This window comes from Mucor mucedo, assembly GCF_025094135.1.
Source record: "Mucor mucedo strain NRRL 3635 chromosome Unknown EV154scaffold_86, whole genome shotgun sequence".
NCBI lineage: Eukaryota > Fungi > Mucoromycota > Mucoromycetes > Mucorales > Mucoraceae > Mucor > Mucor mucedo.
Window position 1 is genome coordinate 1 of NW_026252370.1, and position 19,152 is coordinate 19,152.

The 19,152-nt window shown below is 37.5% G+C and overlaps 8 protein-coding genes across 8 annotated transcripts; 6 read left to right on the forward strand and 2 right to left on the reverse strand.

Moving 5' to 3' along the window:
• EV154DRAFT_517679 (Alpha/Beta hydrolase protein) lies at positions 1 to 2,068 on the reverse strand (the record flags this gene model as incomplete). The annotated part of the gene is made up of 7 exons (XM_051602524.1): positions 1,548 to 2,068; positions 1,225 to 1,373; positions 1,085 to 1,172; positions 916 to 1,027; positions 822 to 860; positions 362 to 760; positions 1 to 304 (listed from the first exon to the last, which is right to left on the reverse strand). Coding segments are annotated over exons 1-7 (1,130 nt in total), but the record flags the coding sequence as incomplete, so codon positions are not given.
• EV154DRAFT_517682 (uncharacterized protein) lies at positions 1,946 to 3,467 on the forward strand. The gene is made up of 3 exons (XM_051602525.1): positions 1,946 to 2,439; positions 2,507 to 2,582; positions 2,638 to 3,467. The coding sequence occupies exons 1-3, from the start codon at positions 2,006 to 2,008 to the stop codon at positions 3,223 to 3,225; spliced, it is 1,098 nt and encodes a 365-aa protein (XP_051454791.1). The 5' UTR covers positions 1,946 to 2,005; the 3' UTR covers positions 3,226 to 3,467.
• EV154DRAFT_517685 (P-loop containing nucleoside triphosphate hydrolase protein) lies at positions 3,468 to 6,573 on the forward strand. The gene is made up of 6 exons (XM_051602526.1): positions 3,468 to 3,563; positions 3,678 to 3,743; positions 3,812 to 4,058; positions 4,141 to 4,702; positions 4,795 to 4,952; positions 5,020 to 6,573. The coding sequence occupies exons 1-6, from the start codon at positions 3,539 to 3,541 to the stop codon at positions 6,455 to 6,457; spliced, it is 2,496 nt and encodes an 831-aa protein (XP_051454792.1). The 5' UTR covers positions 3,468 to 3,538; the 3' UTR covers positions 6,458 to 6,573.
• A 557-nt stretch (positions 6,574 to 7,130) lies between these two features.
• EV154DRAFT_468929 (proteasome subunit alpha type-7) lies at positions 7,131 to 8,459 on the forward strand. Its single transcript, XM_051597809.1, has 6 exons — positions 7,131 to 7,293; positions 7,382 to 7,508; positions 7,593 to 7,717; positions 7,784 to 7,903; positions 7,977 to 8,153; positions 8,227 to 8,459. Exons 1-6 carry the CDS (start codon positions 7,195 to 7,197, stop codon positions 8,332 to 8,334), a joined length of 756 nt encoding a protein of 251 aa, XP_051454793.1. The 5' UTR covers positions 7,131 to 7,194; the 3' UTR covers positions 8,335 to 8,459.
• A 121-nt stretch (positions 8,460 to 8,580) lies between these two features.
• On the forward strand, positions 8,581 to 12,712 carry EV154DRAFT_447890 (armadillo-type protein). The gene is made up of 10 exons (XM_051597143.1): positions 8,581 to 8,680; positions 8,744 to 8,831; positions 8,906 to 9,047; positions 9,116 to 9,257; positions 9,337 to 9,765; positions 9,826 to 10,240; positions 10,328 to 11,355; positions 11,418 to 11,966; positions 12,040 to 12,390; positions 12,455 to 12,712. Exons 1-10 carry the CDS (start codon positions 8,609 to 8,611, stop codon positions 12,644 to 12,646), a joined length of 3,408 nt encoding a protein of 1,135 aa, XP_051454794.1. The 5' UTR covers positions 8,581 to 8,608; the 3' UTR covers positions 12,647 to 12,712.
• Positions 12,713 to 14,308: 1,596 nt separating this feature from the next.
• Positions 14,309 to 16,030, forward strand: EV154DRAFT_447892 (transmembrane amino acid transporter protein-domain-containing protein). The gene is made up of 5 exons (XM_051597144.1): positions 14,309 to 14,575; positions 14,648 to 14,899; positions 14,978 to 15,283; positions 15,345 to 15,504; positions 15,572 to 16,030. Exons 1-5 carry the CDS (start codon positions 14,342 to 14,344, stop codon positions 15,970 to 15,972), a joined length of 1,353 nt encoding a protein of 450 aa, XP_051454795.1. The 5' UTR covers positions 14,309 to 14,341; the 3' UTR covers positions 15,973 to 16,030.
• Positions 16,031 to 16,234: 204 nt separating this feature from the next.
• EV154DRAFT_604818 (uncharacterized protein) lies at positions 16,235 to 17,439 on the forward strand. Its single transcript, XM_051607436.1, has one exon. It carries the CDS (start codon positions 16,319 to 16,321, stop codon positions 17,111 to 17,113), a length of 795 nt encoding a protein of 264 aa, XP_051454796.1. The 5' UTR covers positions 16,235 to 16,318; the 3' UTR covers positions 17,114 to 17,439.
• On the reverse strand, positions 17,148 to 19,072 carry EV154DRAFT_517702 (tryptophan synthase beta subunit-like PLP-dependent enzyme). The gene is made up of 5 exons (XM_051602527.1): positions 18,928 to 19,072; positions 18,771 to 18,848; positions 18,395 to 18,690; positions 17,418 to 18,294; positions 17,148 to 17,327 (listed from the first exon to the last, which is right to left on the reverse strand). The coding sequence occupies exons 1-5, from the start codon at positions 19,004 to 19,006 to the stop codon at positions 17,209 to 17,211; spliced, it is 1,449 nt and encodes a 482-aa protein (XP_051454797.1). The 5' UTR covers positions 19,007 to 19,072; the 3' UTR covers positions 17,148 to 17,208.
• Between the last annotated feature and the right edge of the window lie 80 nt (positions 19,073 to 19,152).

The following is a 19,152-nucleotide window of genomic DNA, read 5'->3' on the forward strand; positions in this document are numbered from 1 at the left end:
TGGCTATTATAGCTTGTTTGTCCTTGCCATGCTAAATCCATAGTCCATGCTCGTATTCCCATCCAGTTACACATAAAATCCGTGTCCCCAGCAAATGCTAAAACACGAATGCCATTTTCTAAAATACCAGCTAACTGGTGGACATAAGGCCGCATCCAATCACCTGTATTTTGAAAGTTTCCATTCACGGTGTTACTGCATAGCTCAAAGGTTAAGTTCGGATTGACACCTAAAGCATGCTTAACATCAGGAAGATTGAGGTATTTTCTGACAGCAGAGAAATAATCATAACACATGGGTCCGTCTGAAAGCACAAAATATTAATTGGGGTTTAAATAATGAATAAACACATAAATTTTACCTTCGCATTTGTTTCGGATATCGTAGATGTTCTGCTTGGTATCATCAATAACTGCTTTTACAACATTTATGTTACAAATAGATGCTGCCATCTTGCATGCAGCAATAGAGGAAGGGGTTATTATTTCAGATGCGAAATCTGTTTGCTCATAACAGCTGCTAATGGCAATTTTACAATGTTTCTGGTGATCTTCGAGCTGTTGACACTTTTGAGACGATGTAATGATGTTATCGTAAAAAGGGTTATCGCAGGCCATACGTTTAAAATATTGATACTGTGTAAGCGGATCCGTCAATCCATTGCCTATGATTACACTTTTTAATGGTATGATGTGCCCACGGGTACGTATATTTTCTTTGTAAATTGTGTTTGCAATAGCTGGTAAAAAATGGCCTGCGTCTTTCTCGAGGAACATTCATGAGAATTTAAGTTTGGACCATGTTTTATTAAAATACATTACATGATTCACCCGCAATATGAAAGTCAGACCCAGCAAATTCTACAGACTTAATTTTCAGTGCTTCGATTTATAAATTTTTATCTATGTCTCTTACGTGGAAACTCTTTAAAAAACAATTGCAGAAAAACATACACCTCCTTAGATGCTGTGTTACTGTCAGCAATAGGAGTGGAACCATTATGGTACGAAAATCCTGAATTAACCGGCTAAAATAAAACGAGCTTAAGAGGTCTGTAATTAATATACATTCCAAAACCATATACCTGATCTAGAAACAGCATGTTGGCCTTGTTAGTCCATGAATGTGGGTTATTCAAAAGCCCATCTCCTATAGCATTGACGCGACAAGGTCTAAAAAAGATTAAAAATTGTGTACTTTGTGACTCAATGAGGAAATACACACCCTACTTCCATAAAAAGACCCAGCATGGAAGAGCAGCCAGGACCACCGTTAAGCCACAGGGCTAAGGGATCTTTAGCAGGTTCTGATCTTGACTCGAAAAACCAAAAGAAATAGTTTTTACCGTCAGGCAGCTCGAAATATCCAGACGTCTTGTGAGGATTGGTTACTATCCCTTTTTTTTATGTACATGTTATAAAGCATACATGTTTCGATTTCGACTCACATATATCTGGGTGAGTATATCTAAGTGAATAATCAGGAAATTCTTCAAAGGTTTTTGAATGATTGATTGTATCCGCCATGACTCTCTGGATAAAACTTACTCCAAGTAAGAAGGGAATCAGTGATAAATGAGGTAGCATTTTTGAGAAATAAAGAAAAGAAAAGAATGTGGGTGTGGGGGGATTTCATGCAGACCTATACAAAAATTTGTTAACAAATGAAATTACGTAATCACTCAAATTCTGCTTAAATTGTCAGCCAAATCTTGAAGATGAACAACATTGTTTTGAGTGAATTTTGAACCGGATAAATTCAGGGCAGATACAGTTTTGGCACGTTAAATTTAGGCTGTAAGTTTTACAGGTTCATTTTTATGAAATTCGAAATGGAAAAAAAAAGAAGCTGTGGCAAATCTAAAATTCAGGATCGTACAACTTTTTTTTTTTTCATGGCTTGAGAGTCTCTAGCCAATTGAAGAATGTTTGTGAAATACCAAGAGAAAAAAAAAAAGTGTTCCCGGAAACAATATACCCGTCCCGTAAAGATTAAAAAAAAAAAAATGAAGGCCGCCAAATTACATCTTTTTCTTTTTTTTTTTTTGTATTGCAGCAAAAGAAACATTCTCATGGTTTGGCCATTTCAAAATAAAAAAGTAGCCCAGGACAGCAATGGCGAATCTCGTGGAAAATTACTCGAGTCGAGGCAAAATACTGAAAGCACACTACAAAACGAAGAAGAGGAAGAGGACGGATACAAGAATAAATTCAAATATGCGCCGAAACGTCAGAATGAAGATATCGCGATGGATTTAGGCACATTGACAGATATATTTAGCTTTGGATTCATGAAGGGACGTCCGATTCTTAATTTCTTTCTAGCTATCCTTTGGAGTATAGGGTTGCCAATTCTTATATATAATATTTTGAAGCCATACATTGGACAAGTACTGGCCATGATTGTTGCGTCTGTCCCACCCTTGGGTATTGTCATAGTGTAAAGATTAAGTTGGTGTTGAAGATTTTCACAAAAAAAAAAAAAACTAACAACAAAAGGGCTATAGACGCATGTTAAAGGATCGTACATTTGATCCTCTTGGATGTGTGGCTGGTATCAGTTTTCTCATATCCGGTATTTTGGTAATACAAGCTAGAACAATACGGATGATATTTTTCTTAAAACATCTATTTTTAGTCAATTGCTGAGCCTGATGAAAAAACAGCGGCCATTTGTGAATCCATTGTACCACTTTTAGTTGGCGTAATGTGCATCATTTCGGTCATACCAATCAAAATTGGCTCATTCGAGTTAAAGCCTTTAGTGTTTCAAATGGCAAACCAAATAATGCCAAGATCTGAAAATGAAGACCTTCAAAAACAAGATGATCTTCGTTTGACATCAAAATCTCCACCCTCTGGTCAAAAAAGATTGGATTATCTCTACCATAACATGGCCAAGTTTAGGCATGACATGAGATTCATGACAGTCTCTTGGGGAGTTGTGTTAATTACTTCCTTTGTTGTCAAGGTCATCATCGTTACCACAAGCACAGATATTGGTAAAGCGCAAATTATCGGCTATGTTATCCTCGGTCTGGCGTCAGTGACAATTATTGTATTTACCTGGATTTACACAAACATTGTAAAGGGACATGTGTTGACACAAGTTGCCTTTTGGAAAGAAGAAGAGGATAAAAAAATGGATAAAGGTGTGGAAACAGCAGAAAATATTAGCTGGGGTGTTAACAGCATGAATAATGTGTTTGCACAAGTTGCTGGGTAGATGATATATAATAAATCAGTCTATTATACCATGCTTGGCTTCTGCTGAATTTTTTTTTTTTTCCTTCATGCAGAAAAAAGTAAAAAACAACTGAGACAAAGAGGATTTATACGATACCTATCTAGAACACAGTCAGCTCTTATTCATGTCTTGTAATGATACTTTTAAAGCTAAAAAATGCAGTGGGCAAACAAATAATTTGCAGTAATCATGCTCTTTTTGTTGAGTGACTGGTTATGGGAATGGATTAAAATTCTGAACTAGAAACTGCGGTCAAATGTATTCTTCTTTTACCACGTAAAAACTATTTATAATGAGCAATAAAAGAAGAATCGACGGTAGCTATTCATTCAGTATTTTCTTTTAATTTTCATATTTGAAAGAAAAAAGAATATACATTGTGGGGGAATAAAAAGAGGAATAGTGCTCATGTTAACCATGTAACCTTTTAGACATCAATAGCGATGAGGAAGATAGTGATATTCAATTAGACGACACTTTACAGTCTAAACTTTATGGTAAATTCTGTCGACTTCTTCTTTGTTAAATAATAGTTGTATTCATGTCTTGTTTTCTTCAACCATAGTTCCAAAGAATGCCAATCTCGAAATCAATTCTTTAAAAAACCATGAAGGAATCAGCGAAAATAAGTCGGATTTTATTTCCCACATTTTTGGTCGTGAAGATTATACCAACCTTCCATTAAAGAAAGATCATGCTTCGAGACCTTTGTGGATCAGTCCTGAGGATGGCCATATTATCTTGGAAGGCTTTTCCCCTATTGCTGAACAAGCACAGGATTTCTTGGTAGCCATCAGTGAGCCTGTCAGTCGGTAAAATAAGCTGCATGATATGACTTCCATGATCCCTTTTTTTTTTATATTTACGAATATCTTTTTTTTTTTTCTTTCTTAGTCCTGCTCATATTCATGAATACAAATTAACACCTTATTCACTGTATGCTGCTGTGTCTGTCGGTTTAGAAACGGAAGATATCATTGAAGTCTTGAATCGTCTTTGTAAGGTTCCCGTTCCTGATTCAATCACGCAATTTATTCGACAATGTACTTTATCCTATGGTAAAGTGAAACTCGTTTTGAAGCATAATCGCTACTTTGTCGAATCTTCCCACCCAGAAACTCTACAGATGCTTTTAAAGGACCCAGTTATCAATTCAGGACGTATTGTGCGTGACGAGAACGATTTGATCATCAGTGCGCCTGCTGGCTCTTCAGCTCTTTTGACCACTTCCAAACCCACAGGAAAGGATCTGACGATCCCTGGTGTATCAAAGACAAAGGATGTGGATGATGCTAGCATAGAAAAGATCAAGGAATTGACGGCCGAAGAAGTCGAGCGTAAAAAAGACGAGGAAAAGTATTTTGGTGCGGTAGTCGGGATTGATAAAGAGGATGAGGAAGATGATTTTGGTGGAGAACAAGTTCATTCATTTGAAATTGCTGCTGAACATGTTGAGGTAGAGCATCTTGTATGATGATTTGAAAAAAAGAAATTTATTATTCACCTTTTGTTACCTGTTTTTATATATATATATATATATATGTATAGAATATCAAGAAAAGATGTAACGATATTGATTATCCCATGTTGGAAGAATACGATTTCCGTAATGATACTATTAATGCAAATCTCGAAATCGATCTCAAACCTACAACAACGATTCGTCCTTATCAAGAAAAGAGTCTTTCCAAAATGTTTGGTAACGGGTAAGAACCCAAAAAAATATGGAATGAAAGGGGGGGGTAGGGATGTGTATTAATATGAATAACATAGTCGTGCTCGATCTGGTATTATCGTGTTGCCTTGTGGTGCTGGTAAAACACTTGTGGGTATCACAGCCGCATGTACAATTAAGAAGAGTTGTTTGGTATTGTGTACTTCTTCTGTATCTGTCATGCAATGGAAGCAGCAATTCTTGCAATGGAGTAGTATCAAGGAGAACCAAGTTGCTGTATTTACATCGGATTGTAAAGAAAAGTTTTCAGGTGCATCTGGTATTGTTATTTCTACTTATTCGATGGTTGCCAACAAGCGTAAGCGTTCTTATGATGCTCAAAAGATGATGGAGTTCTTGGAATCCAGAGAATGGGGTTTCCTGCTTTTGGATGAAGTGCATGTTGTGCCTGCAAATATGTTTCGTACTGTTGTAACCACCATTGCTGCTCATGCTAAATTAGGTTTGACAGCTACTTTAGTGCGTGAGGATGAAAAGATTGATGATCTTAATTTCTTGATTGGTCCTAAATTATACGAGGCAAATTGGATGGATTTGGCTAGTCGTGGTCATATTGCCAATGTTCAGTGTGCTGAAGTATGGTGTCCAATGACACCCGAATTTTACAAGGAATACTTGTATGAAAATTCACGTAAGCGTACATTGCTTTATGTGATGAATCCCAAAAAGTTCCAAGCTTGTCAGTATTTGATTGGATACCATGAAAGACGTGGAGATAAAATCATTGTGTTTTCGGATAATGTGTATGCTCTCATTGAGTATGCAAAGAAGTTAGGAAAGCCTTATATTTATGGTGGTACAGGACAACAGGAACGTATGCGAATTTTACAGAATTTCCAATATAACCCAGCCGTCAGCACCATCTTTTTATCCAAAGTCGGTGATACAAGTATTGATTTACCAGAAGCTACCTGTTTAATCCAGATCTCTTCCCATTATGGTTCAAGACGTCAGGAAGCCCAGCGTCTGGGTCGTATTTTGAGAGCCAAAAGACGTAACGATGAAGGTTTCAATGCTTTTTTCTATTCGCTTGTTTCTCGTGACACACAAGAAATGTATTACTCCACAAAACGTCAACAGTTTTTAATCGATCAAGGTTATGCTTTCAAAGTGATTACAAATTTGGAAGGTATGGACACGGATCCCAACATTGTCTTCAGAACCCATCAGGAACAAATGGATCTTTTAAAGGCGGTCTTGTTGACGAACGATACTGATTTGAGAGACGAGGAGCTGATTAATGTGGATGATGTTGGTAAAATTACTGATCGTAAAGTGGCAGCAAAGAATCGTACTTCGGGTCTTGTCAAGAGACAGGTGACTACCACAAAGACTTTGGCTGGTGGTGATAATATGGCTTATCTTGAGTACAATCGAAGCTCTGGTGGCCAATTCTCTGGTCGTGGTCGTGGTAATGGCGGCGCTCCTCCTAAAGAACATCATAACCTTTTCAAGAAGTATATGGGAAGAAAGTAAACATATTCTCTTTGGGCTTCATTCATCTATAATATTCATAAATCATTAAAATAAAGCACATATCCCCCGGTGCATTTTTCTTCTTTTTCACTTAAGCTTTACATGTATAGTGGAACCATAAATAATGAAACGTTCATTGTATCAATATTATTAAAACAAGCCGACAGTAAATTTGGTCAAGAACAATATGTACGACATGATAATGAAAAATGACCATTGTCCATAGTCTTGCCTCATTATTTTGAACCACGTATATATAAAGATCTGCCTTGGGAAAATAAAATAAAATAAAAAGCATTTCATCCAAATAACTTTTAAAATGGTAAATATCTTGAACACTATGGTCTCTATCTGTATGCTGATCGCTCTCACTCTCTGTTCCTGTCCTGCTGAAGGTCGTACAACCTACAAGAAATTCAGACCTACTCGAACCACCACTGTAAATCCAACAACAATCATGACTACATCAACCCCTACGCCTCTATATCCACCTAATCCATTTGTAACTGTGACGAATGGGAATCTCTTTGTCACGAATACGGAAGGATTTTATACCAGAAGATAACTTGTCAGCATTGCGCCAATCAGCTTTGTCTTTAATGCAGACTCCGAATGATGACGTTTACGGCACAACAGTGGACGCGTATTATTTCTCGTACTCTTTTTTTCTTTTTTTTTGGGAGCTTTTTTTTTTAAAAAAAATATATATTTCTCTGTTCTTACATATACAATAAATAATGTCTGGATACGATCGTGCTTTAACAGTTTTTTCACCTGATGGACATTTATTCCAAGTCGAGTATGCCTCTGAAGCTGTCAGAAAGGGTACTTGTGCTGTACGTATACCTCAAATAAAACAAAAATAGATAGAGGGGTAAACATGGTGTTAATTTTCTATTCTTTTATTGTTGATGTTCCTGTTAGGTTGGTGTTCGTGGAAAGAATGTGGTTGTTCTCGGTGTTGAAAAGAAGTCTGTTTTAAAGTTGCAAGACGCTAGAACTGTTCGCAAGATTTGCATGCTTGATGACCATATTTGCATGGCGTTTGCTGGTAAAGCGAGGGGGGGAGGGGATGGAACTCTTGTGGGAATGTAGAGAAGGGAGAGAGGACGATATACTAAACATTGAAATATAGGTTTAACTGCTGATGCTCGTGTTTTAATTAATAAGGCTAGAACCGAATGTCAAAGTCATCGTTTGACTGTTGAAGATCCTGCATCTGTTGAATATATTACGCGCCATATTGCTCAAATTCAACAAGTAAATATAAAGATAGTAAAGGAACAGTGAGAGAATAGAGAATTGACCCTTTTTTTTTTAATTTAGAAATATACCCAAAGTGGTGGTGTCCGTCCTTTTGGTATTTCTACATTAATTGTGGGTTTTGATAACAAGGAGCCCAAATTATACATGACTGAGCCATCTGGTATCTATACTGCTTGGAAGGTAAAACACAGCAGAGAACAATTTTTAACATGGAAGACCCACTAATTCCCAACCCCCCAACCCCCAATTCTAGGCTAATTCTATCGGTAGAAGCTCCAAGACTGTACGTGAATTTTTGGAAAAGAATTACAATGAAGAAATGAATGAGAACGAGACCATCAAGTTGGCCATCAAATCTTTATTGGAGGTTGTCCAAACAGGAGCCAAAAATATTGAGATTGCCGTTATGACAGCAGATAGTACCGTCAAGGTAAACAAAATCATTTCTTTTGTACGCATTCATTGTTTTAATCTGATGTCCTTTTTTTTTTTTGTACATACAGCGTTTAGAACAGGAAGAGGTTGAAAGTGTTGTTGCCGAGATTGAAAAGGAAAAGGAGGCAGAGGCTGAAAAGAAGAAGAAGCCATCTGTAGCATCAGGAAGTAGTTAAATAAGCAATTCTTGTCAATTTTTGTTCCTGTCAACAATGAATAAAAAAAAAAAGAAGGAAAAAAAAAAAAATAGGTGCAAAAAAATAAATGTAATACTTTCGTAAGGCTGCCCTGAGGGGACGTTATGCAAACCTGTTTCAGTTTTCATTTATTTTTTAATCTGAGGATGCGAGTCACAATTGTCTTTTTTTTTTTTTAAAAAAAAAAAAATGCAAACAGTTTTTTTTTTGTTTCTATCTTTTCCTCTGTTGAATCTTGACAAAGACCACAGAAATGAATAGAGCACAAGACCCAGAAAATGCTGCTATTTTCAAGCAGTTTGAGGAAGCTTGTTCTGATTTTCAGGTAGAATGACTTGATTTTTATATGCAAACAACACTTTCCCAGACTTTTAATGCTTTAAATCAGGTACCTGCAACTAGAGCAGCTGCTGAACAAGTCATGACCCAATTTCGTCAAATCCCAAAAGTCTTGCCTGCTTGTCAATACATTTTAGGTAACGTTTTTTTTTTTCAGCGCATCGCGATTCACTCTTCCGAGATTAAATAGTTTTTTTTTCTGGGTGGTTAGAACATGCACAATCATCCATGGTTCAATTTCAAGTGTCTTTAGCGATCGGAGACATTGCTGTTAGAGAATATACACTTTATGAAAAGAGCGACTTACTTGGACTTAAGAATTACATGATTGAATACTGCCTTCAAAGACCCACGTAAATAGAACTGAATTCTAATTTGGAAGAAGCGGGGAGGAGGGGGCATAATCTAACGAATTTTATAGATTACCTAAATATGTACGTGATCAACTTGTATTAGCAGCCGCATTGATCACCAAGCGCAGTTTGTTTGACGTTTCAAATGAGGATAGAGAGTCCATTATGCTTCACATTACACAGTTATTACAAATGGAATCAGACAATGCAGTAAGAGAGAGAGAGAGAAAGAGAGAAATAAAGATATGAAGAGAAGCCATACGACTTATTGTGTTTTCTTTATTTGTAGCAAGTTCTTGGGCTGGCCCTTGCGAATGCTCTCGTCGACCAATTCTCCAACACAAAATCCACCACGATTGGGCTTACTTGGGAACACCATCATAATTGTAAGCTCTTTTTCGAATCCAACCTTCTTTTACCTCTATTCCAACAAGTCATCACCAAACTTCACGGATTTGTATCCCAGGTGCAACAGCTGCCTGACAATGTACCTGCTATCCTTGTCGAAATGTTGCTCCTGCTTGAAAAGATCCTTCAATGGGAATTTGAGGCCACCAACAGCACACCCATTTTGCCCGGCACATTTGCCAAGGAGTCGGATTTAGATGATTTTGATAGAGAGGATGGTCCTTCTTCTGCCAAAAAGACCTATGTTGTTTTCCCCAAGAATTGGCAACCTGTTGTTGGTAGCAGTGAAGTTTTGTGGTTGTTTTTCATGGTAAAAAAATATATATCTTTTTTTTGAAATATTACAATGGTTTAACGCTCTTTCCTGTAGACCTATGCTCTTGTACAAGATGATGATCGTTTAGGACATCGTTGTAGACAATGTTTGATTCAACTTTCTGGATTTCAACAAGATTTTTTCAACAACGATTATAATACGATTAAATCCTATGCGACCACCATGATTCAAGGCATTCGAAAGATGATGAACGATATTACTGTTTTCGGTACCAGTCCTGATGCATTAAGTGAGCAAGGACCTCAAATGCTCGGTACAATTCAAATGATTCGACGCTTATTAGAGAATGCCTCTCTTCCTATTCTCTGTTCTATCCCGGATTTCTTTCAATTCTTGAACGAAGTAGGTGTGATCACCGTAAGTTGTTTAGCGGGTACTGTTACCGATGTGGATGAAGGTTGGATCAGTGAGGCGTGTGATGAGTGTCTTCAAACGTGGGTTAAAATGGGTAAGCGTTTATATATATATATATATATATATCTTTTCCCCGGGTGTGGTAAATATTTAACTTTTTTTATTCTATTGTAAATGTTAGCCGACATCGTTCAACCAAGTGATCCTCGTGGAGGAGATGCGAAAGCCGGATTGACTGCTGAACAAGCCCAACACTTGACTCAATATATGCTTCACGTCGCTTCTCAAATCGTAGACACCTACATCAATACCCGTCTTGAGCGCGCCAAGAATGTGTTGGAAGAGGAGGACGAAGAAGACGAAATTGATGCTGGATTTAAGGATTGGGATACTTTTGCAGATCAATTGACATGTATTGGTACGTTGGGTAGATTAAACCCTCAACCTTGTTTGCAGCGTATCCAACAATTGACGGTGGAGCGTTTTGAAAATTTCAAGAGTTTCTTTACCAACAATGGGAATGGACAGGCGGATTTGACATTTTTACACGAACAACTTCATTGGATTATATTGATTACGGGACATATTCTTGCGGATACTGGAAAGGGGGAACAACCCATGATCCCAGAGTCCTTGATGCAACTTTCGGGATCTCAGCCATTTGAGCAAGATCAAGTCGTCAACCTTTCGAATTTATTTCTCCAAATTTTCAAGTTCAGTTCCAGTTTCAGCTCCAATTCAGTCGAGGCATCCAATTGTAGTCCTCGTGTTGCAGAGACACTTATTTGGTACATGGAACGATGGAGTAAATCTTACTTGTTGTTGGATGAGAATGAGTACGGTTATATCAGTCCAAATATTGCCAAGGCATTTGGTAGACCTGGCCCCTCGGATGGTCAAGGTATTGCTATTATTGATTTCTTTATCGAGCAAATGAAGACCAATTTTATCCTTTGGAATGCGGATCCTGATGTCCTGAACCAACTTGTGAACTGGCTTCATACCTGTGGTACATCAAATAATCTTAAGCGTGGTTTATTACAATCGGCTCAGTTTCCTCAATTGGTCCAATTTGTCACACATAATCTCGAGCAGTTACCTGAAGTCGTGCATAATTCGCTCATTCAAACCATTGCTACCATTTCTAGTTTTGCAGCTGACGAGACAACAAGAAATAATTATTTTGGACTCATGTTTAAAATGATTGAGGTATGGATGTGTATGACTCTTATTTTTTTTATGAAGTGATTAACATCTTTTTTTTTTTCTAGGATTGTTTGGGTGCGCTTTTACACCGTCCTGACTTTCAACAATGCTATCAACGGGGTGAGATTATTAACAAAGTGATCAATGCTTTAGAGATGTTTGATGGATTAGCACTTGCATGTCAATACAACAATACACAAACAATCTTTACGTTTTGTTCCCGATTTTTCGAGAGTTTTGTTCAATTGATGAATCTGTATAAACAAGCACCCGAAGTCCAACTGTCTATTCTTCAATTGTTTTCTGATCTTTGTAAGCGACTTGATTTTGGATTGTTGAGTGGAGAGGATAAACAATTGCTGTTTGGTACGATCATTGAGATCATGAAGGTATTTGGTGTATCCAACGGAGGTAAAAAGAGATTACATTCACAGGAGGAGGAGGAGGATAAACCTTATGCGGATATCTCTACTGTCTTGGTCATGCTATCTAATATCATGGCATCGGGTATGGAGGATTTCAGTCGAAAGGAACAAAATGCATCTGATGTTGCTGATGTTGTACTTTTCGGTATTAATATTGTGATCCCCATGATTGATATGGAAATGTTAAAGGTAAAAATTCAAAGAAGGGGGGGGGGGGTGTCTCACATTATTAGAAAGATTTTTTAATCTTTTTTGGTATTAGATCCCCAGTGTATGTCAGCAATATATCCAACTGATTTCTCACATGATTGAAGTGTTCCCCGACAAATTATCAGGCTTACCAACACCTCTATTTAACAACTTGATGGCCAGTTTAGAGTATGGTATCCGTCATGATATATCCGATGTGAATATCCTTACATTACATGCGATTGCGCCCTTATGTATCTGGGCGTACCAACAACAAAGCAATGGAGTCAATATTGATTTTTTGAAGGAAGCCCTGCAAAAGTTCCTGCAGGCATTATTAGACTGTTTGTTGTTCCAACATTTAGATACAAACGTTATTGATGCAGCATCAGATGCGTTACTTGCATTAGTCTGCACACAAAGGGTAAAAAAAAAATAACTATGAAAAAAAAAAAATGTGGGTCGTGATATCTAAACGTTTTATACAGGATGTTTATATGGTGTTGGCAAATCAAATCATTTCACAACAATCTGCGGAAATTCAATCACGTTTATTGTTGGCATTTCAAAAATTAGATCAGGCAACACCTCAACAACCACCTAATAGAAATGTGCCTGGCTTTAAGGAGGCTTTGCTTGCTTTCTTGATGGATGTGCGTGCCGTCTTGCGTGTAAAATAAATAACCTTATATTTTTGTAATAAAAGATTTTTTTGATTTTCGTTTTTTTAAAAAAAAAAAAAAAAATATATAGTTGGCGTTTTAATTTTTATTATATATCTAGAGATGATGGGGTGTCATGAGAGGACTTTTACCTTTGCTCTTGGAACAAAAGATTACAAAAAAACTTCACTTGCTTTTGCTAGACAGAAAAGAAAAGGGGGGAGGGGAGGATGATATCTCTCAATGAATGATCCAAGAGATGACATATTTTAGGGTTTCTGATCACTTGGGAGGGGTTGTAAAGGCTTGGATATCTAGGTCAATAAGCATAGTGTGCCCACACTTTTCATTTTGTGTCGACTTATGAAATCTCCTAAGAGTCAATGAGATATGCTAGTAGAACCTTCTCGCACAAGTCTAAAAAGAGAGAGAGAGAAAGATTTGATTTTCTGTGCATATCTAAAAAAAAATCTTGGTTTTGGACTCTGACTCATGTTTTGATCAGGTGTAGCTTTCGTGGGCCTTTTCACGATAAAATAGTTCAACTTTAAATAGTTTAGTGAATAAGTCTTATGTATTGTTTATTGGGTTTACTTGTCCATCCCATGTTGAATCAATGTCTCTTTTTGTTAATTAAAACGAAATTTTGTGTTTTCATTGCATATTCTGTATTGTTTGATATGTTATAATGACCTATGATATTTCATGATCAGGTTTTATTTATTTCATAAGAATGAATGACTTTTTTTTTAGTGTGATGGCGTGTATGATGATCACCATATCATAGGAAGACATTTTGAAGTTTTTATTTTTTTTAAAAAAAACAAGGCATTCTACGGATTTGGATGTTTGGAGGCCCTAGTGGGAGCCGGGTGGAAATCCTCTATTTCGTGGGGAAATTCGCCTAGACGTGTTCAGCATTGAAAAGGGTATCCGTAAATAAGGTGTTTCAAAATCCTTCAATATCAGGTACATTGTACATTTGCTCATTTCAGATTCAGAGCATAAAAAAAAAACTTGGCTGAAAGAAGCCGTTAGATTTAAGCCATAGTATTTTTTTATTTTATTTGGCTTTAAGCGGTGATAGCTGAATACGATGATTCTTCTGTACTGGGGGGGGGGGGGTTGATACAGGAACTAACCTGAGATAAATACCTAATTCTGCAAGGATTTCCTCTGCGTGTGTGTGTATTCTGATTGCAAGTTGATTCAGTGTTTAATGAATTGTTACAAAGTAGCATGAGGAACAGTTATAGTAGGTTTCTGTCAAAAGAACTTGCTTAATTCAATATATAGTTATGATAAAAAGAAGAAGTGAGACTGATATATACAGATAACCAAAAGTGTTTCAAGAATTTCAAATATATGAATATAAATTACCCCTTATTTCAAATATGTCACTACTTTCCCTTTGCTAGTTGGATTGTAGATTGATGTGAATTTCCGATTCAAGATAAAAAGGCAGTCGTCCATATATTCTTGTACGTCGTTGGGGATACATTTGAACTCTCTCTCTCTCATACTTGTTCGGAAGAGTCTCTTTACCCACTGACTTTTAAAAAAGAATTGTTATCTTTTTTTATTTTATTTTTTTGCTACGTGTGTGTGTACACAGGTGTTTTTTTTTGGATATAAATAGAGCAAAAACGGGGTCAACTTTTTTATTTTCTTCTTTCTCTCTCTTTTTTTTTTTTTTTTTTTGTTCCTTCATCAATGACCAATTACCAGACCATTATAGAAAACGACACTTCAGCGTCTTCTATTTCCTCTATACCCGCACTGTCAGTGTTTTCAGAAATTGGAGCCTCACTTGATGAACAAAGGCCCTTACTAACGAATTCAACGCAAGATTCCTCCTGTGTTTATTTTGAGGAGCCTAAAGCCACTGTTGCTAGTGCGTCTATTAATCTTTCCAACACCATTCTTGGAACAGGCATGCTGGCAATGGTAAACTTAACTTGGAAAGTTTGTTGTATATAAATTTCAATCGTATTAAAATATATATATATATAATTTAAGCCTGCAGCCATTGCTTCAGTGGGATTGATTCCGGGCATGATGATTATCGTGTATGCGGGAGTGACATCGGGACTCGGCCTTTATTTTCTAGCCCGATGTGCTGAAAAAGTAGGGGGCAGAAATGCATCATTCTCTTCCCTATCAAAATTAACTTGGCCCAAATTAGGTATCTTCTTTGATTTGGCTATCGCAATCAAGTGTTTTGGCGTTGCGGTCAGTTATCTCATTATCCTGGGAGACCTAATGCCCCAAGTAAGATTAAGAAAGAAAAAAAAAATGTGTACGAGAGAGAGAGTGAGTTATTAAAACAAAAGAATTTTTTATACGTAGGTGATCCGTTCGTTTTTCCATGGTGCTGAGGAGAATGCGATTTTAATGGATCGTCGTTTCTGGATTACGCTCTCTATTTTCACTGCAGTAGGACCCCTCAGTTTCTTGCGGAAATTGGATTCACTGAAATATACAAGCTTGATTGCTTTGTTTGCTGTAGCCTATCTTGTAGTCATTGTGGTCTATCATTATATCACACCTAATTTCCCTCCTCCTCCTCCCGAATCCATTGAATATTTTCACCTGACCACCAAAATCTTTAGTCAATTGCCCGTCTTTATCTTTGCCTTTACATGTCACCAGAATGTGAGTTTTATTTTATTTATATATTAAGGATGCTAAATGTTTCTATGGGGGGTGAATCTAGATCTTTTCAGTTTACAATGAATTAGAAAACAACAGTGAAAGATCCATTGTAAAAGTGATCTTTATGTCCATTGGTTCAGCTGGATTTATTTATGAAATAGTTGCTATATTGGGTTATCTCAGTTTCGGTAAAGGTGTCTTAGGGAACATTATCCTTGAATGTAAGCTATATATTTTATTTATTTTTTTGCAAGCCCTTTTTTTTTTATTCACCTTAAAAAAAAAAAGACCCTCAAAGTCATTTTGTTGCGTTTGGTAGACTCGCTATTGTAGTACTTGTTATCTTTAGTTACCCACTTCAAGCCCATCCATGCCGTGCCTCGCTTGAAAAGATCCTTGACTCCAATCCTTTACCCATGTCGGACAAGAAGCATGCGTTGGTGACTGGCTTCATTGTGGTAGCCAGTTACTTTTTAGCTATCTCGATTTCCCAATTAGATTTGGTTTTATCGTTTGTGGGTTCAACGGGATCCACTACGATTTCATTTATCCTGCCTGGTTTATTTTACTTTAGATTGTATCGTGATGATAGTTGGCATTGGAAGCGAGTGGCAGCCTTGTTTTTAACCTTTTATGGTATCATGGTAATGACCGTTTGCTTAACGTTTAACATCAAGCGATTACTTTAAATTTCCTCCCCCACTTCTTTATATATATATAAATAAATATAACATTTTTATTTTTATTATGCTGAGAGAGAGAGCGAGAGAGAGAAAGGGAGAACATGACATTGACACGAGGTATTGTACTTGGACACATCTCTTGTCTCACTACACAAACGAATATTCCAAAATGAGAGGGGGGACCAGATATTTTTGGACAATTTCATGTTAAAATGATAATGAAATATTTTTTTTTATTCTTGGATACCTAAACAATCAAAGTAAAAAAAAAAAAGAGTGTAGGATATAAAGAGAATGAATTTTTCTCTTTTAGATTTTAAAAAGAGTTCAATACTTCTTTCTTTTTTATTCAATGTCAAATTATCACAGGCACTGTGAAGAGGAAATGGATTACGAAACAGGAGCAGTGGAAGGTCTTTTAAAGTTACAACATCATGCTACTTTAAAGCCTATTCACCCTTTACAACAACAGCAGCAGCAACAACAACAGCATCGTCATCCGTGTCATCATCAAAGACTACCTTCTCTCTCAAATTTATTATTACCTCATCATTATTCCTCGTCCTCCTTGTCGTTGGTTGAAGACGCTTCTTCTTCTTCTTCTCCTTGGGCTTCTGGATCTAATTTATTATACTCGCCCAACCTTAATCATCACAGTGATGATAGTAGCAGTATTTACTCTACACAGAGACCGTCCTTGATCCCACCTCTTTCAACCTCCACTTCCTTCTCCTCGCTCAAATCCAGCGCTTCCTCTATCAAGAGCACGGGTACGCCAAAGGCCAGTCTCTTATCCCGTGCTGCTACTTTCACTGCGCGTCGTCGTGGTAGACCCAAGAAATCGGCCTTGACGGCGGTGGTGGACAAGAATGAAATCAAAATTGTGGATATGACGTATAATTATGCAAACGAAAGCAGCCATCATCAGGGGTCGCCTAGCTGCAACAACAAGCCCAGATGGCAAGAAGCAGAACGATTGGAATTATTAGAGGCGATTGTCAAAGAAAAGGAATTGGATGATATGACCACCATTCGCTGGGATCGTATTTCTTTGGCTGTGGGAAGGGCCAAGAAGGCTTGTAAAGATCAATGGCGTAGAGAACTTTTACCTAATATTTTGAAAGGACTTCGATCCAAAGACAAATAACTTTTTATTCTTTATTCTTTTTTTTTTTTTTTTCGTTTTATATACTCCCCCTTTTATAAATAAAGTACTATCCTTTTTTTTTTTTTTTTTCCTTATTACAAAAATTGACGTCGATGCAAGAAACTAATTAAATCATACTTGGTGGCTACACCCAGACACCATTTTCGGTTCTGATCGGTGATGACTGCAAAAGAATTCTTTTCAAAGAATTTAGCTAGAAAGAAAAAAAAAAGAGTTTTAGCATATACAGGACAAAATAGATCAGATATAGAAAGTAAAAGGATTTCTTTTTTTTTTTTTTTACCAAGGTCGGCTAAACTAGTGTCAGGTGTGATGACTTCATACTTGTTCAGGGTCACACCAGCTGCCTTCTTAAATGAGAACATACAAGATTCCACCGTATCCGACAATTGAATATGACCATGCTCCAACTTATCTTGCAACGAAGCCAGCGAGACATAACCCACTAATTTTCGATTGTGACTGCTAATGACGGGTAATTGCGAGTACTCACGTTCCAACATCAGATCCATAGCGTGAGAAACAGAGGTTTTGGGTGGGATAGTGACCGCAGCAGGTAACTGAAGATCCTCTACCGACGCAGCACGATATCTATTTTGAGACAGATATTCTAATTCGTGCGTGATCAAGTCATCGGCCAAATCATTTTCAAAGAGCCAATCATCTGACAGTAAAGTACTCGTGTAATTTCGACAAGCGTCATTTAAAATGACAACCGACTGAAATGTATGTGTGCTGTGATCGGATGACATCGTGTGCGCATGACGCGCAGCTGCGGCTACGACAGCGCCTGATGATGGGCCACAAAGAATCCCTTGTTCCTTGATCAATCGACGGGCCACAGAGTAGGCTTCTTTATCACTCACTTTGATCCATGCGTCCACCATCCGGAGGTCAAGACTGGTCGGCACAAAATTGTTGCCCATGTCTTCTACTTTCCAATCACTACGCGAATGGGCGTGCTCTGAACTCAAGATGGATTCGGTGGGTTCAACCCCAATCACCTTGACACCCGGGATCTTTTCTTTGAGGTATTGAGCAATACCTGTCAAGGTCGCACCGGATTCCACACCCACAAATACGAAATCAACCGCTGTCTTTGTTTGTTGAAGAATTTCCTCGGCCAACTGATGATAGGCTGTCAAATCACGTAATTTTGTCTGCAAAAACGCCCAACAACAAAAAAAGAAAATGTTCAGCTTCCCAAATCCCTTATCATCATCCCCCCGCCCTTTCATATCTTTATATATTTATTTTTACCTCGTCCATGACAACCGCGTCTTTTAATTGTTCTGCTAATTTGGTAGCGACAGAGTAAGCACTTTCGGGTGCCTCTGGTCGCACTTCGTTAGGGGAACGCAAGATTTCAACACCCAACGCTTTTAAGAGCGCAATACGATCATTGGAGGTACGTTCAGGTAAGATGGCAATGATACGGTAATTACGTTGAGCTGCTAATGTGGCTAATGATATGCCTAGGTTACCAGAGGTAGGGATAATTAACGTTCTCTTTGTCTGCTTATCTCTTGACTCGAAAGCCGTCTTTCTCTCGTGCTCTATTAGAACCGTGTTAAGTTTTTATTTTACTCTGCACCCTCTTTCTGCAAGATTTTTTTTTTTTTTTTTTTTACCGTACCGTCGAGAATGTACTTTGCAAGTCTGTCTTTACCACTGCCTGTAGGGTTGGTGAATTCAAGCTTGGCAAGCATGGAGACTAAGTCATAGGATGGGAACGTGTTGATAGGGTTTTCTTTTTCAATAAATGACTCTCTCTCTCTCTCTTTTTTTTTTACCTTTGTTTTGAGGTGCCAACCTTATCATGGGGGTTGAGCCAATGCTGTCAGCAATGCTGTCAGTGACAGGAGGAAGCATCTTTGTAATGTGTAATATAAAAAAAAAAGAAAGCAGGTGTAATAATAATAATAAAAAAAAAAAAAAAAAAGTTGAACACAGAGGAATTGAGCCAATAAGAAGAGTAATGTAGCTTGAGGGGGGAGGGGCGTCAGATGGTTGTGATC